The sequence below is a fragment of the Tachypleus tridentatus genome, chromosome 6, assembly GCF_004210375.1.
Source record: "Tachypleus tridentatus isolate NWPU-2018 chromosome 6, ASM421037v1, whole genome shotgun sequence".
NCBI classification, from domain to species: Eukaryota; Metazoa; Arthropoda; class Merostomata; order Xiphosura; family Limulidae; genus Tachypleus; species Tachypleus tridentatus.
In genome coordinates, this window is record NC_134830.1 from 99,430,620 (window position 1) to 99,447,595 (window position 16,976).

The 16,976-nt window shown below is 32.3% G+C and overlaps 1 protein-coding gene across 5 annotated transcripts in view; it reads left to right on the top strand.

Moving 5' to 3' along the window:
* The window catches only part of LOC143253171 (protein AMN1 homolog), a 46,359-nt gene extending 30,982 nt beyond the window's left edge, over nt 1–15,377 (top strand). For 4 of the 5 annotated variants that reach the window (XM_076506546.1, XM_076506550.1, XM_076506549.1 and 1 more), the window contains exons 4-7: nt 9,398–9,615; nt 10,006–10,062; nt 14,421–14,532; nt 14,888–15,377. In XM_076506546.1, coding sequence (XP_076362661.1) covers nt 9,398–9,615; nt 10,006–10,062; nt 14,421–14,532; nt 14,888–14,964 — 464 coding nt within the window. In that variant the 3' untranslated portion in view covers nt 14,965–15,377. The remainder of the gene's footprint in view (nt 1–9,397; nt 9,616–10,005; nt 10,063–14,420; nt 14,533–14,887) is intronic. The other variant, XM_076506547.1, reaches the window with a different exon arrangement.
* The last annotated feature ends 1,599 nt before the right edge of the window (nt 15,378–16,976 follow it).

Consider the following 16,976-nt stretch of genomic DNA (forward strand, 5'->3'; position numbering starts at 1 on the left):
AGCAAGTTGAGCTACTAGCATCAGGACTACAAGTAGGATCAAGTAGTAACATTCATATGGCCAACAGTGTGAAGTTCGTAGCCCTTATAGCTAATATTTCATGTTATGTTACAATTGGAACATTATTAAATTTTAACCAAAATTGTGAAACAATGATTTATATTAAAGACAGATTAAATTCACAAATCAAAATATAAGACATACTATTTACTAACTGTAACTATTTCATTGTGCATATAGAGGAACAGCAAACAAAAATAATAGCACTCTATCATTTCCAGTGGCATATTTAAGTAGAGGGGCTCAGTTCCAGGGCCCATGGGGGTCCATTGATGATTTCATTCGATGTAAAATTACTTGCGATGTAGGGTCTACAAAAATAGTTAGTTCCTGGGTCCACAACTTTAAATCAGCCACTGTTTATTCCCCACATGGAATAGTAAATATATTTGTCAAAGAGCTTCAGGAACGAATAAATAGGTATTTGAATTTAAGTGGTATAATTATAGGAGACACTAATGTAAATATTTACAAGAATGGTGAAAATGGCTTTGAAATGTGGAGAATGATTACTTAATTATTTTAGTAGTAAGTAAATTTGTCTTGTATGTAAATACTCATACTAGTCTGTTATAATCTTAAGTTTTGTGTCAACCATATATTTATTAATGGTTCCTTGAACAGTTGGGCAAATCTATTATACTTAAAACTGATATTACAGATTGCTATGCTGCAGATGGATTTCAAAACTTTGAATGCATGCACCTCCAATACTTCTACAACTGAATGAGATTTTCAAGACAGAAACATATAACATGGTGTATATGGAAAATGATACAAGTATTAGTACAAATAACTTTATGACTGTATTCAATTTACATTTGTTGCAACCCAGTCAGTAGCTATCACAGTCTGCTTCTAAATTAAAGTATTGAAAAATACAGCCATGAATAACCAATGGCTTACTGGCTTTGATTAGAAGGACAGAAAAAGTAAGTAAGAAAACCTGCAACTAACCATTTAACTTCCACCTAAAAATTATTTATAAAAATATTTAAACAAATTAAATACTTTATTAAAACAAGTAATAATAGATATTATGGTAATGAGATATTGGAAAATAATACTGGCATTAAGGAAATTTGAGAAGTATTAAATTTTTAAATTAAAAAGTGAGTTGCACCAATAAAAACAATAAGCAAATTAACTGATAGGAAAAATGGAATGAAATTAACATAGTAAATAGTTTGAAACATGGAGCAAATATGTTTAAGGAATATTTTACAACTCTAGGAAAATAATGGTAGAAGAAACAGGTAAGAGGGTGGGGATGGATGAAGAGAGGCTGAAGAGGGTTAGAGATAACCTGGTACTGGAGGGATGTATGGTAATGGGCAAGGATATACATTGGGCTTTAAATGAATTGATGCAGACCTCTAGTCCAGGACGTGACAGTATTACTATCAAAATACTTAAAGGTAACATACAGAGCATGACTGAACCAGTAAAACATGTAGTGAACTTAAGTATAAATAATGGTGTATTCCCTGATATATTAGAAATGTTTATTAATACCCCAGCATACAAAAGTAACAATCCAACTACAGGATACTTTCAATATTGTAATATCTTGTTAAGGTCTTGAAAAAAATTGTTTGAAAAAAATCTAGTAGAATTATTGGAAATTAATAGAAAATTATCAAGTAATCAGTGTAGATTTTGGAAGGGTGTATATACTCAAGATGCAATATCAGTACATACATTACTGAATAGCTAGACAAGGGTAGGAAGCTGGCAGCCATGTTCCTAGACCTGACAAAATCCTTTGACATGGTGTCAGGCTTTAAATAGATAGTTAAGTTGTACCCTGTTAAGACTATACCCTTATGGGTTATGTCAGATTAGTTTAAAAGCTTGAATGTAAACCTTGAATGGTTAAAACAAGTGGTATCGTTAGTGATCAGTTTACTTAGAATATTCAGTCCCACAGGGTAAAGTCTTAGGACTAGGCCTTTTTAAACCTAAATTAGATACATTATAAGAATAGTAAAGAGTGTAATTTAAAATCATGTGATTTAGTACAAGAATCATCTCTATTTTTATAAATAATTAGGCAATTTCCAATTCACTTAAAACAGTATCTGTTAGGTATTTATTTAATAGACCAGCCTAACTATAATAAGTTTATTATTTTATTTTATTTTTTTTATGCATAAAATACTTAAGTTTGTATGTAGTTATACTGAGACCTCCCACTTTACAGAGAACTAAGCCCTAAATTAGGAGGTAATTTCTAATTAATTTTATTTTAGTATTAATAATGTAAAATAACCCAATAAAGAACTTAATAATAATAATTTAAAAAAGGGGACATCCTATTTAGGATATGGATCCCATTCATTGGCAAGCATTGCTTGTCCAGGTATGCTTCCTATATCTCAAATCTGCTCTGTACAGCCAACATGAATAATAAAAATAAAAAACAATATACACATGGCCAGTGATGCTCACTGTTGAGATGGGGGTGTTCCACATAATCACTAGTAGTTTCTTCTTTGCAAGATATTTGCCTCATGAATATGCCTGTTATGGACCTTACTAAATCATAGATTTACATTGGTAAAGCAGAAGGGGATAGCTGCTCACCTCTGCAGTACTTTCTGTTGAATATATTAGCAGTGTTCTGCTTTTAATATAGGTTTTTTTTTTTTGTGATCATCCATTACACTGTCTCTGTGCAAGTTTTCCTCTGAATTCTCTACCACATTTTATCCCACTCTTTGTTTTTACAGTGGAGTATAAGAATCCTTGCCACTTTAAAGTTCCAAACTGCTGGGGTGGTGGACTATGGAGGTATCTTCCTGAATGTGATCACTTCCATTCAGTAGAGAGTAGGGTAGTGATGTTCTGCTGGTGTTGATGGCATGCAATCCTTCAACTGTATGCTTCACCCCTGTGTAGTGGGTCTTGGAGGTTGATGTTGCACCCAGCTTCTGTGCAGTGGAACCTAAAAGTTAGCTTTATGTTCCAACTTATGTGTAGTTCTATCTGGAGAGTGAGGGTGCATATATTTTACAGAAACAATCCACTTCATTGCAGTGGAACCTGGAAGTTGATACTGCACACAACTTTTGTGCAGTCCTACCTTGAGGATGATATTACTTTGGAGTAGATATGTCACATTGTTCACCCCTTTGATTGGAATCTCTCATCTTACCATCACTTGGATGTTGGTTCCCAGTGAGGGGTTTTAGAGTAGAGCTGGACCAATCAACTTAAATCCTCACATGTGTTGGTTGTTATTCCTCACTCTCACTCATATTCTTCAGCTCTCTGCAGTGAGTTTCAGAAGCTGTGCACACATACTTCCGTGTTGTTCTATCCACAGAATGATGTTGTTTTGGGGCAACAGTTCTCCTTTTAATACTAACTCAGTTTTGTCTGTGCCTGAGACTGCTGTTGTGCTGAAGGACTCCAATCAGATTGGATTTGGTTTGATGTGAACCATAATATTGGAACATCCCTTTGTACCATCATCCAGATGTTGGGTTTGTGAATATATGGGTTTGCACATGTGCTCTGTTTATCAAATCAGTTTGACATGTATATATTTCCATTCTGCTCAACTTGTGAAGATGATGCAGATTCTTTTGCTACCACAAGTCAAAATTTTAATCTCTAAACTAGGTCTGTAGGGCAGATTTCCCAGCTAGGGGCTCAGTACTCTGACCCTTCAGAAAAAGTAACATCATATCTTTGTTATTATGAATCAAAAACTGTAAACATAAATTTTTCATTGCAGCTAGTGTTTTTAATTTTCTGATGCATATAACATAAGACCAAACAAAATTTAAATAAGCAATAAGTTTTTATGTTTCTTCTGATGAGCAAAAACATTGGATCATCTCTTCCATTTTGTTCTCCATCAAAAAGTTTGTAATTTCCCGTTCAATATTCAAAATGGTAACGTGAGACAGTCTTTCTTGTCCAATGGTAGAATGTAAGTAAATCTTATTTCACATAAAGCAGAGAATGATCTTTCAGCAGAACAGGATGTGGTTGGAACATTGCTGAATGTTTATGCCAACTGAGAATAAGTTTGAAGGAGTTGAGAGACACCATTCCTATAAATTCATTTTGACAAATTATATTCTGAAGACAAATGAGGATTTTGTTTTTCTTGATCAAGAAGACCAACCATGATCTTTCTTTCTAAAGATAACTGATTCTTATTCAGTCTCGTTCATCTATAGCATCTTCTTTTTCTAGTTGCATTGTGGCAGAAGAGAGACCTCAAAGGATATTTTGATCATCTTCTTTGAAAAGGGATTGAATTTGCTCTTTAAAAGCTTGAACAGCAGGAAAGAAGATGGTATTTCTTGCATAAGGGATTGGACTATCAAGATCTGCAGTAGCAGAATCAAGTCCAGCTTCTAAAGCATGTTCTGTCAGTATTCAGTGGCAAGGAATAGTCAGTTCCTTGAAACTGATATTTTGTTCTTCCTTAATTATTTCTTTTATGTCTTTCATTAAATTTGTGGCTACATCCCATAGCTTTGAAAATTTTTTTGTCTGTCTCTAGTGATTTACGGTTGTTTGTTGCATCAGCAGATTTTCTTGCCAAAAAAGACTTCCATTTTTTCTGATTGAAGTTGACAAAAATGAAGTTTCACTTAAATTTTTTTAAGTGTCAGTCAAATGACCCCCCTGACTCCCCACACCTTGCAGACATGCTCAGAGCTGCTTGGTTTTGGACTGGAGTTGACCAGTAGCATACAGTCAGTTGTATCTTAGCCACTTTACACTTTGCAGCACATCCATTTTAGCTTTTCCTATATTTCAGTCTATAGATAGTTATTCTACAGTCTTTATTCTCTCACTTTGAGATCCCAATTATTGATTTGGATTCAAACCTACCTTGTCTTTCTCTCTTTTGTGGTTATGCTTTTCTTCCATTATTTTCATGTATGCTCACACCTTTTTCCACTCAGAACACAGTGTATGCATGATACAGAAGTGATGCAGTCTCCCATGTGTGTCCTCTTCCAAAAGGGATCACACTTCATGGGTGTTATTCAGACAATTTCAAAGGATACTTAGTTCTTTGCTTCCCATCAGTCTCTTCACTTATTCACTTTGAAGTTTCTAGCTACACACATAAGAGGAGGTAATGTGCTGTATCAGCAGTTATTACTTTCCTAACTTTTTTTCCCTTCTACTCTTTATCCACATTGAAAACTGGTGCTTTTCTTTTGTGCCTAATCTCAAAGTGATAATTTGGTATAATCAAATACAGGTGGGGGGTTTTCGCATTATGATTTACAAGTGTGATACAATTGAACCATATTTATTGTGAGGTATGTGGGAACTCAAGACTTCTGGCATATGAAAATTTTTTATATAGAGGGCAGCACTAACTGAGAATAGTTGTACATATGAGGAGAGGTAAGTACTTATTGGAAATACATTTTCAGTATAGAAGAATAATAACCTTCTTATTACAAAAATTAAAAAAAGTCCTATGTAACATAGATTTATGAAACCTTAAAAAATAAATAATAATAAGCATGGATTTTATTGAATATAGCTTCCTTTATCCACATTTCTGAAACTGACCAAAGATCAAACTCATCATTATAGAAGTTACTCTGGCAGTGAGTAGTGAAACTAATGTGTTTCTTCTTGAACCAAAAACTTCCAGCTTCTTGTTTTTGTAATTTCTGCTGAGTATTTCTTGTCTTTGACCAGCTTATTCCACATCCTGTGTCTATTCATTCTTCTACTGTCTCTAATGAGGATCACATAATACCCACTTCACTACTCTGATGGCTCAGGTATATGATATTAACTATTTTATTTCAGTTGTTTCTGGATCTTATTTCATTTTCCTCTCCTTTTAAGATGTCTTTCCTTTCCCTATTTTGTCTAATTGTTGCACTATTGCAAGTTGTTTTTAGTCTGTACTTCATGTTAATTCTCCTGTGGCCTGTGGTCAAAATTCTTCCTATGTTTTAGCACTCCCATTCATTAAATCTTTTCTACCAAGTCTGCTCATTTTCATCATTTACTTATCTTCTTAATTTGTCCTATTTACCTTTTCCTTCTGAGGCTATATGTCTATTGCTTAGTTTACCTTTTTGTTACAGATATCTGTTTCATTGGGGTATTTTGTTTCATGGAGTTTGACTCTCCTCAGTTTTTTGTTGGGAAACTATTTGATACCCTTTCTTTTTGTAGACATTTCTGGGGAGTTTATTTTCTAGACTTGTGATTAGTTGTTTCTGGAACAGCCTCTCACCTTTGATCCTGTGACAGCTTGAGTCTTTCACTTTGTTCTAATGATGATTAACTTTGCAAAGTACTTTTTGGTCCCACAGATTTTCTTTTGGGAGCTTTCTTTGTCATTCAGGGATCACATCTTCCTCTTTTAAAGTACGTTCTGTGAGCATTCATATTGAGAATCCCTTTTTTGGTCTGCATTTCCACCTTGTTTTGGCAGGTATCATCTGGTACAGTTCAATTCTTCTTTGAGTTAGCTGCTCAGACTCCTAAGTCAGTGTATTGACTCCTATTCAATATATTATTCACTTGGGATTTTTATTTTCTCATTTGCTAGGTAAGCTCAACTTTATCCTTTATATTTTTGAGATATGTAGCTTCTGTTTTTCAAGGCTCTCATTCTCTACTTTTTGTTCACATGAGGTTCTGACTTGTTTGTGATATCTCACTTCTTTTGTGTGTCCTTAAGTGGATTTCAGCAGAGAAACAAAAGATAGTGTATCATGGGGTGTATTCCATTGATCTGCTGAAATAATGAGAAAATGTTTGAGCATCCATCTCTCTCCACACCACATAGTCTTGTATCTGTTCATGGTTACCTCTCTAGCCAGGTGGTTGCAGTTTTGGATATTTTAACTATTTTGTATTCTTAGTTAACCTGTTCTCTTTCAGAGCTGTCTTTTCACATCAGTGTTCTTGAGTTGTAGACAGTTCAATAGACTTGCGACAATAGAACTTTTCCCATAGCTGTCTGGATAAACTGCTTTAATCTGCTTTAACAGATCTACTGATGTTTCATACACTAACAGATGGGAAGGCACTCTTTGGACGTCTGTTGTATTTGTTCTTTAGCATAAGTTTTGGCTTCATGACAGCATCTGTTGTTCACTATCCTTATTCTGGGAATTGAAATTGACAGTGAATTAGCTGTCTCATCTGGAACAAAGCCTTTCAAAAGAGTGATTTATATGACCCTTTTTTTTGTCCCATATTTGTTCCTATTTTTGGAGTATCTACTCATAGCTTATACTTTTTGGGTCACAAATCCAAGACTACATGAACGTGGCAGTTTTCCCTTTAAGCAGTGGATTGGTCTCCTTTTTTCATAGCAACCCTTGCCAGGTTCTCTCATTGTCCCATTTTAGCCAGCTCAGTCATAATTTTCACTCCATTGCTTATTGGCAATCTTAGAACCATTATATTTTTTACTTTGAAGGTCACTTTTTATTTCAGTCTTGGACATCCATGATTTTCCTTTAGTATGACTTTTGTCTGGTTCCTTGCAGGATGGACAGGTTTTTTGTTTTTTTTTGCCTGATCTTGTTGGTGATTCATCTTTTTTCATTTATTAGAACTAATATATTTACAACTTCCTTCCTCCAAGGTGTTTGACTTTTCTTCAGCTCATTTTGTTTTATAACTTCAATTTTTAAGAATGATCTGTTTCTGCAATTGTTGGTTACATTGAAACCATGTAGGTGATGTTCTGTTTTTTCTTAGTTTTTCTTCTTTCTCTGGTTTTTAAATATCTTCCAATCCTTTATCAGTCATTTTCCTTCTATGTACTGTAACTTTAGTATAGTTCTCAGGGTTTTTAAATGTTCTCATTTTGAACATTTTTCCACCTGTTTCTTATTATATTTGTCTTAATATGAATTATTTTCCCCTCCTCACTTACAGAAAACAACACTGTGATATTTTTGCCTTGGGTGATTGTCTCACTCTTTAACACAGGGACAAGTTGAATTTCTTCCCAGACCATTTCTTTCTCCCCAAAACTTGGGCTGCTTAGATGATCACCCTTCTCTCATTTTCTGCTCTTTCCATCATTAAGAATCCAGCTGTCTTATTTGTCCTGTTAGTGTAGTTTTCTGTTGTTTCACTTGCACTGTTTTATTTCAAGGAAATTGACTTTTTTGTGTATATAATCCCTTTTCTTTTTGTGACTTATTTTCTACCTCTAATAGTTAGGCTAAACAACTTATTCAACTATTTATTATTTAAGGTAGGTGACTCAGATTCTTTTCACCTTACTTTCCATAATCTTTGCTATCTTACAGTTTCACTTGAATCTGGCCATTAACATCCTCTGGAATGTGATATTGCAGGTAGGGATGTGATGACTCACAAACCTATTTGTCACATTACTTACACCATAACTTATGTGGCCATGTTTCCTCACAGGGAATACCCTTTTTCCCAAATCTATCTACAGTGCTATTGAAGTAGAGTTTCTGTGAGAATGTTTTGGTAGTTTGTATAATTTACCTTCCAAGTTCTATTGTTACAGAAAAAAACAGCCCCAGGTGTTGTTCCCTGCTTTTGTACTTGGCCAATGCCTGGTATTCATATTCATCTTAAGCTATTGTACAAGACTTTTGCAGTGTGGGATTTTATGCAGACAATATTTAATACTTCTTTGGTCAACATATACTTCTCTGGTTTTCTCTCCTCTGTACTTTCCCATCTTTACTAGAGAGGTTAATATGAATAATTCTCCCTTTGGATCAGTGTGATCTCACTGATATGAGATTGAATTGATTCACCCCTTAGTTGGAAACAGAGTAAGGACATTTACTATTGAAAATACATTTTCAGGTAAGTTAAATGTTAACATTTAATTAAGAGCATAATGAACATACGAGAGTGTAGTACTGATCTGTTTGCCATAGCTCATCATTTCCTAGAAGACTGTATGATAAATTGTATTAATATTAAAATAATGAGGTATGAACCATATACAAGAAGAAGACTGCATCTGCCTAACTGATAACACACTCGGTCACTAAAACATAAGTATTCTTCTGGAGGGCATTCAGATAAGTTGAAGCAAGTCTTAATACAAAAGACCCCTGACAAATTGCTGATGCACTGTCTTCTATTTGAAGACTCAGGATTGAAATAGGCTATCTTAAGATTTTTCAAAAGACAGCAGCAGATTAGCAAATAGAGTGTAGGATAAAAACTAGTTAAAAATTATGATTTAGTAATTCAAATATGGAAGCTTATTCTTGTATGTAGTTAACCAACTATAATTGAACCTTTTTTTTTTGCGTATGTGTCAACTGATTTAATTTTATCACTGATAGTAATACTTTATTGTATTATTTTTTCCTAGGACTCTCAGAAGTTTTCAAGTCCTGCACCCATCTTCATTCAGTTGAAATTAGAGGATGTGTTTCTGTCACTGATGAAGCTATAGAACATCTTGCAAAATATTGCAGTAAACTTAGTATCTTAAACATCCGAGATTGCACTGGACTAACAGACAAGAGTTTAAAAGCCTTAGGAAATCATTCATCATTTCTGAAGTCTATTAATTTTTCTTGGACTGAGGTAGTGTCAGCAGTGTTTATACTTTTGTATTACATATAGGGGGGAAAAAATTGATGGTTCATTCTGAATAATATTTAATATGATATTCTTCTATTTTAAAGTACTTCTGCATAAGAATATTTTCAAGATTTTCTTTTTTATGTAGTATTTGTAAAATTATATATATACATACGCACTCACAAAAGCACATTCTAGCAATGTATATTCAGTTTTCATAATGTTCACTCATACTGTAGGTTTCTTTTGATGTTTAATTTTTCAAACATAATTTATTGACTCATATTTCAATTATAATTTTAAGAGTTTCATAACATTACATCCTATGTAATTCCATTAAGAACAACAATCCAAATTAAATTGTATCTTTAATATGAAAACATTAAATTTCAGATGACTGATGAAGGAGTTCTTTGTCTTGCATTTGGGCTTTGCTCCAACACTCTTAAGGTGAGATAAGATTGATGGCAAATATAAATTTCAAACAGATTGCATTTTGAACATGTCCTAAATCTATCAGAAGAACTTGTAACTACCAGTTTGAAAATGTTCACACAGGCTGGATGAGGGAAAATAGAGAACTTTCAGGGAAAAACTGAAGTTAGTATAATGGCAAGTAAAAAATTGAAAAGGTATTTTAAAGTCACACATTAAAGAAAGAAAAATCAGTAACAGTGCACACTATAGTCAATTATGGGATTGCAAAAGATACTACTCTACACATAGTAAAATCCATGGTAGCTAAGTATTGGCTGCACCATAAAACAGTGGTTGGTTAGTAATAAATATTAATTAAAGTGAAAGCCAAGAAGCTATACACAACAGAACCAGAGTAGTTTATAACTGAATAGGCTATAATGTAGTTCATCATTAATATACAGTATAAAAAGAATACCTCATCAGTCATTACAGAGCAAAACAATGGTAACAAAGTAAAAATAAAACATTCGGCATTAGTTACAGTAAAACAAAGAATAGTTAGTGTGGACACCTAATGAACAAAATTTATTAGTCTATAAACTAAAGTAATTCAACATTGGTTACATAGTAACACAAAGTTACACCAGCATTAGTAGTTGTATAGTAAGACATAGGTTGAGTTATCGCTGGCTGCTCAATATGTAAACTAAGAAAATTCAGTATTCATTTCATATGTACAGTTATGGAAAAATAAAGGTAATTTAATATTATTTATTCAGTAAGGTAAAGGTTGGTTAGCAACAGATCAACAATTTATCCACAACTAACCTCCTTTTGAACAACCAATGCTGAACTACTTTATTTTACAGAGTATACCCAGATAGGTCAGGATTAATCACATAATTTGAGGTTAGCTGTAGCTACACAGTGAAACAGAGGTAAACTGGCATTGACCACAATTCTAAGTTAGCTGTGGCTACCCAGTAACACACAGGTAAGACAGCATTAGTCACATAATGCGAGGTTAACAGTGACATCCCAGTACAACACAGATAAGCCATCTTTAATCACGTAATTATAGGTTAGCTGTGACTATCCAGTAAGATGGAGGAAATCTGCCAGTTTGAGTATAACAGAAGAAAGATCAAAGAAGTCTGATATTGAGGTGGATAGTTAATGATTATTTTGGTTAACACCAGTATTGCCAATAATGTGTTTTTGTGAAAGGTATTGGGTAGAATACACAGAGAAAGTAACCTATCAAGATATTTTTGTAAGATATAATCAGTTTCATACTGCAATGATAAATATAGCTATTAAAAATATTTTCTGAACTTATTGATCTAAACAGAAGTAATATGATGCTATAAGATTGTAAATTACTTTCATATATGTATAATGTTTAAGTAGTAAGTTTTCTTGCCAAAATAGAAAAATCATGTAATTTTTAGAAAAAAATTCAAACAAAATTACCTCAACTTTTTAAAGTCGTAAATACTCGATACAAGTTAGTTTTCTTAATATAAAGCTCGTGAGGCTGTAGCAGAAAAGGAAGTTAATTTTTTAATGAAATTCAAAAAACAAAAATGCCTAAAAGTTACTATTAATTCTAATTATCCCATACATTAAAGTATGTTTTATAATCCCTGCTTTAAAATGACAAAGAATTTATTGTTATAATCTTATTTTATGATCCATTAGCTTAAGAGCTGAAATGTACATATTTCTAACTTATTGAAGGTATGACGTAGTTATACTTAACATAAAAAAGGAAAAGCTTATCAAACTACAGAAATAATTTCATTATACAATAACTATATCTTAGTTGTCAGTTCTTATATGTTATTCATGCATCAAATACTTTCAGTAACATTACACCAAATTACAGTAAAACCTGTCTGAGACGGAATCACACAAGACCGAGTAAAATTTCTGGCTTAGACAGTGAACACACATTTTCTTAATTATATATAGTTTTTGAGTGGAATGTTATATTTGCTTGACTCAAGGGAAGTAAGACATTTGTGAATAAAGTTACTATACTGTTTATGCTATATTTATTAGAATAAGAACAAAAACATACATTCAAAATACACAAGTATACTAAATCTTAATCAAATTTATTTGAATAAAGTGTACAATTTCAACTGTTTCATTTTTTTAATGGATTTTCTCATGCATTTAAGAGACAATGCCATTTCTACGGCCTTTTCATGAAGTTCATTTTCCCCCTTTTATTTTGGCATACAATTTAATAATTTTAATATAATTTAAAACTTATGGTAAAGTAGGAATTTCTATTTCCTCACTATCTTTTCCATTTTCTTCATCTTCTGAATCTCTCACACTGTTATCATCTTGCAATTCTGTTATAGATTTTAAATCAATTTCCTCAATTTCTGTTCAAACATTCTTGTCAATGTTCACAAAATATTCTCCATTCAAATAAACATCTGCATTAGTCTTCTCAACAAGAGTTTGGATTTCACTACAATCGTCAGGACAAACAACTTCTCCACATTCTTCGCCATTATCAAGAATAAATCCACAGTTTTGAAAGCACTTAATTACACATTCATCTTTTACGTATTTGATTGAATGACTTAAAAACGCAATTGCATCTAACATGTCAATTTTCATGGTCATTTCAGATGCTCTCTTACAGTCATTCATGTTTGCAATAATATGCTGAAGCATCAATTTTTTGTATTTCAATTTTATACACTGTATAATTACATTATCTAGTGGCTGTAGAACTGATGTTGTACATGGAGGTAAAAGGCTAAACAAACATTTGAAACTTGAACTCTTGGGTGACAAGTTGCATTATCTAGGAAAAGTAGAATATTCCTATTTTCTTGTTCCATTCTTTTGTTTAATTTGTTCAAAACTTCCTTGAATATAGCACTTGTCATCCACACTTTATTATTTGCTTTCCATTCCACAGGAAGTTGATTCTTCCTTAAATTTTTTAAAACAGTGCAGATTTTCACTTTTACCTATTACCCATGATTTCTCTAATTTTCCATCAGCAAATGCAACCAAAAGTACAGTCAATCGTTCTTTTGAATAACAACCTCTGGAATAATAATGGCAGGGCCCAGCATGGCTAGGTTGGTTAAGGCATTCAACTCGTAATCCGAGGGTTGCTGGTTCTAATCCCTGTCGCACCAAACATGCTCACCCTTTCAGCTGTGGGGGTGTAATAATGTGATGGTCAATCCCACTATTTGTTGGTAAAAGAATAGCCCAAGAGTTGACAGTGGGTGGTGATGACTAGCTGCCTTCCCTTTAGTCTTACACTGCAAAATTAGAGATGGCTAGCGCATATAGCACTCGTGTAGCTTTGCACAAAATTCAAAAACATACAAATAGTGGCAGAAAAAAAAGAACAGAATACTTACTGTAACAAAATGTTTGAGAATTTATTAATATTTAAACAAATTATTAATTAAACAAGAATTTATTAATATATAGAGAAATTATTAATTAAATAAGAAATTAATATGTAATTAAAAATATTTTTTCCACCTTACTCAGGTTCTAATTCTACTTGTTGATAGATGAGGAAGGTGAAAGATAGTTTTACGTCTGCGTTACACAGATTCTGCCTAATAGAGGGCCTTTTATAAGAGAAATCTTAAAATAATGCTGCAAAATTTTAACATTTCCAGCTTTTATAGGTTTCTGCCTTATACAGTTTCTGACTTAGACAGGTTTTACTATATAAGATTGTAATAGCTACTTTACAGATTTTTTTTGTTAAAAATGATGATCAAATTCTAAAAATTGAATTTAAAATAAGTATAATTTTCAGCAATTAGTATTTTATACCTTTGTGAGGAACCATAAAAAATGTCTCAAACTTTTATTGAATTGGTCAAGATGTTGATTCCTGGTGACTCAGTGGTAAGTCTGAGGACTTGTAATGCTAAAAATTTAGTTTCAGTACTTCCAGTGGTCACAGCACAGATAGTCCATTGTGTAGCTTTGTGTTTAATAACAAAAAGCCTAGACATTGAAGAAATTGTTTATGGAGAGCTTAATATATTAAGTATAACTTTAAAACATTTATATTGAATATGAGGATTCATTGTTCATGATCCATTGGTTCAAATATGTACTCTCCACTGTAGGGATACAAATGCACTGTAAGTGTGATAATCAAATCCCACTATTCAATCACATAAAAATAGGCCAAGGTTGGGTACTAGTGATTGGCTGGCTTTCCACTCAGGTACGAGTTCAAAATTATGAATTGCTAAGTTTATATTTGTGTATGTAACTTACATGAAATTTGAAAACAAGACAGCATACTAGTGACATAACTGTTTTTACTTCTGTTTATAGTACTGCTTTTATTTGAATTTCTTATATTTTGTATTTAGGAAATTATCATGGAAAAGTGTTTAAGACTGACAGATGTAGCTGTTGAGGGTGTGATTGTACACTGTCCAAGTGTAGTAATTTTTGCATTTCATGGCTGCCCAGAAATTGGAAGTGAGTGCGATTCATAGATATGGTTTTGTTTATAGTTCATGGTCAGGTATTCTAAAAATTTTTATTTTTCTGTAAAACTTATGAAGGAAATATACAAAGTAAGTAAAATCAGTTCATAAAATACATAATATATACTAGTTATAATACAAAGCAACATACAAAAATAAGTACCTCAATAAGTCAAAACATAAATACTTAGAAATTGTTTTTCTTTCAACAAAGTATTGTGACATGTATTGCAGTATGCCCCCAAAACATTGCAATATAAAAATGTTGATAGTACTCTTTTGTACTGAAAACAATTATATAAAGGCAAATGAGTTCACTTGTATACGTTACTTTACTGTATACTCAGGTCATTCTGGAGAAATTGTACAAGAAGTACTTCAACAAAAGTCTAGAATTAAACAACTTTCTTGGACTGTTCAGTGAGTATGAAGAAGCAGAGAAGATGTATTTTTTTGTGATAAAAACATAATTTTAAAGTAAAATATTATTTTTTTAGTTGTGGTTATTTTTGGATAAGTGTTTTAGCTTTTAGCAAGTAAATTCTTTTAAGAACATGCATGTTAATACAATTTGTATTTTGTATGTTTTTGTAGTTCTCAGATATTTACAAAGGAAACAACTGATTGCTAAAAAAAACCTGAATTTTTGTAACTTATAATTTACAATAGGCATTTCTATTTTTGCATCACCACAATGTAGATTAACATATAATATAATCACTAGTTCTCAAGAATAACATATATTGAAGTGTAAGTAAGACTATGTAAGGTGTAATAAATAAATAAAATTTCTGTTGCTGTAAAAGTTATGAACTCATTAAAATGCAAACTTTTATCTTATTCTTCTGAAATTAATGGAGTCTTTAAACTACCTTAATCAAAACATTTGGCTATATTGTCTGTAGCATACGATAGTCCGTGTTATAACTCTGATAATATTGCAAATGTTGTAAGATGGAAACCTGTTTTTGGACAATGATATGCATTTTTAAATGGCTCTAAATTGAAGAACTCCTAGGAGAACTTACAAAACACATTTAGTTTGAGCTATATTTGACTCTCACATTAAGATACACATAACTAACTCAAAGGTGTATAAGCAGTCCTAAAATTATATTTAGGCTATAGTAATAATAAAACACAAAAGGCAGATGCCAATTTGTATGAAACAGTAATTGCATATTTGACAAAACATCCAAACAAAGAGTGCTACAGGTACATGTAATTACACAGTGATTGTGAACTAAGTGTGAAAATTTTTTAATTTTGCTGTTCAATAACTAATTTTCACAGAATATCAAACTAATATGAGGGGCTGAGGGAAAGTTTCAAGACTTCATTCTTCCTTCATGTACTGCAACTTTATTGAAAGCAAATAAGAATATTTAAACTTTGACTATCAGTCTGTATTTACTTCATTTATATATTTTTTATAGAACTATGATTGGTATAACCTGGTAATACGAAGTAATACCACTAGTTTCACTTTTGAAACATGGTGCCATCAAAAATACTTTGCGCATTTAGCTTTGGATGATAGTCAGTCATACTGTTTGACTAAAAATAGCCACTTCAGTTGTGGAAACTGCCAACTGGTTAGTTACCTTCACTCTGGTCTGCAGTTTAAAATTTGGGGAAGGCTCTGCCTAAACTCTTAAGTGTCTCTGATTTAAATGTTTATTACAGTGTGTGCATAATTGTCATTCAAAAGAAAAAATAAAGAATTATTATTATTTGCAAGGTAATTGTAAAATTTGTTCATATTATAAGATGCCACATAAGATAATGTCATCTGCAAGTAGCAGGTTATATAAAATATTTGGGACCCACTTTACAAATTTTCTGGAAGTCTGGGGAAGGGAGGACATTATTGAATCAAAACTTTTGATGTGTGGTTAGATAATTCTGTCAGTTTCTCTAGAGCAGCAAATAAAAACAAAGCATCTGACTCAATAAATTTAATGCATCAGAAATAGCTTGCATAAGATGGTTTTATTTTTGCATATATTGGACAGAACTGGCTTTAAGCTTCAGACATTGTGTTGATGATAATACTTGGTATTTAAAATCAACTATATATTTGATAATTGATGCTCAAGCAATTTACTGAAGTTTAAGGATTAGAATAACTGACATTATTTTCCTTCATTTCACAACTCGTGTCAGTTGTTAAAACTTTATATACTGGAATGTTACCGAAAGTCTTGTAATATGGTGTTAATAGCTGGAACATTATGCTAATTGTTTTTGTCATTATATATGTTTTTAACACATTTATCACAAGATCTTTCAGTGTTTGAAAAAAAACACAAATACCATTATAGATTAAATAAGAGGTAATATGTTATTACATAACACTAACTAGGATACTCATACCATGGACAGAAGTTACATAAATTCATGATCAATGAAAGGTTAGCTTAGGACATGAAAAGT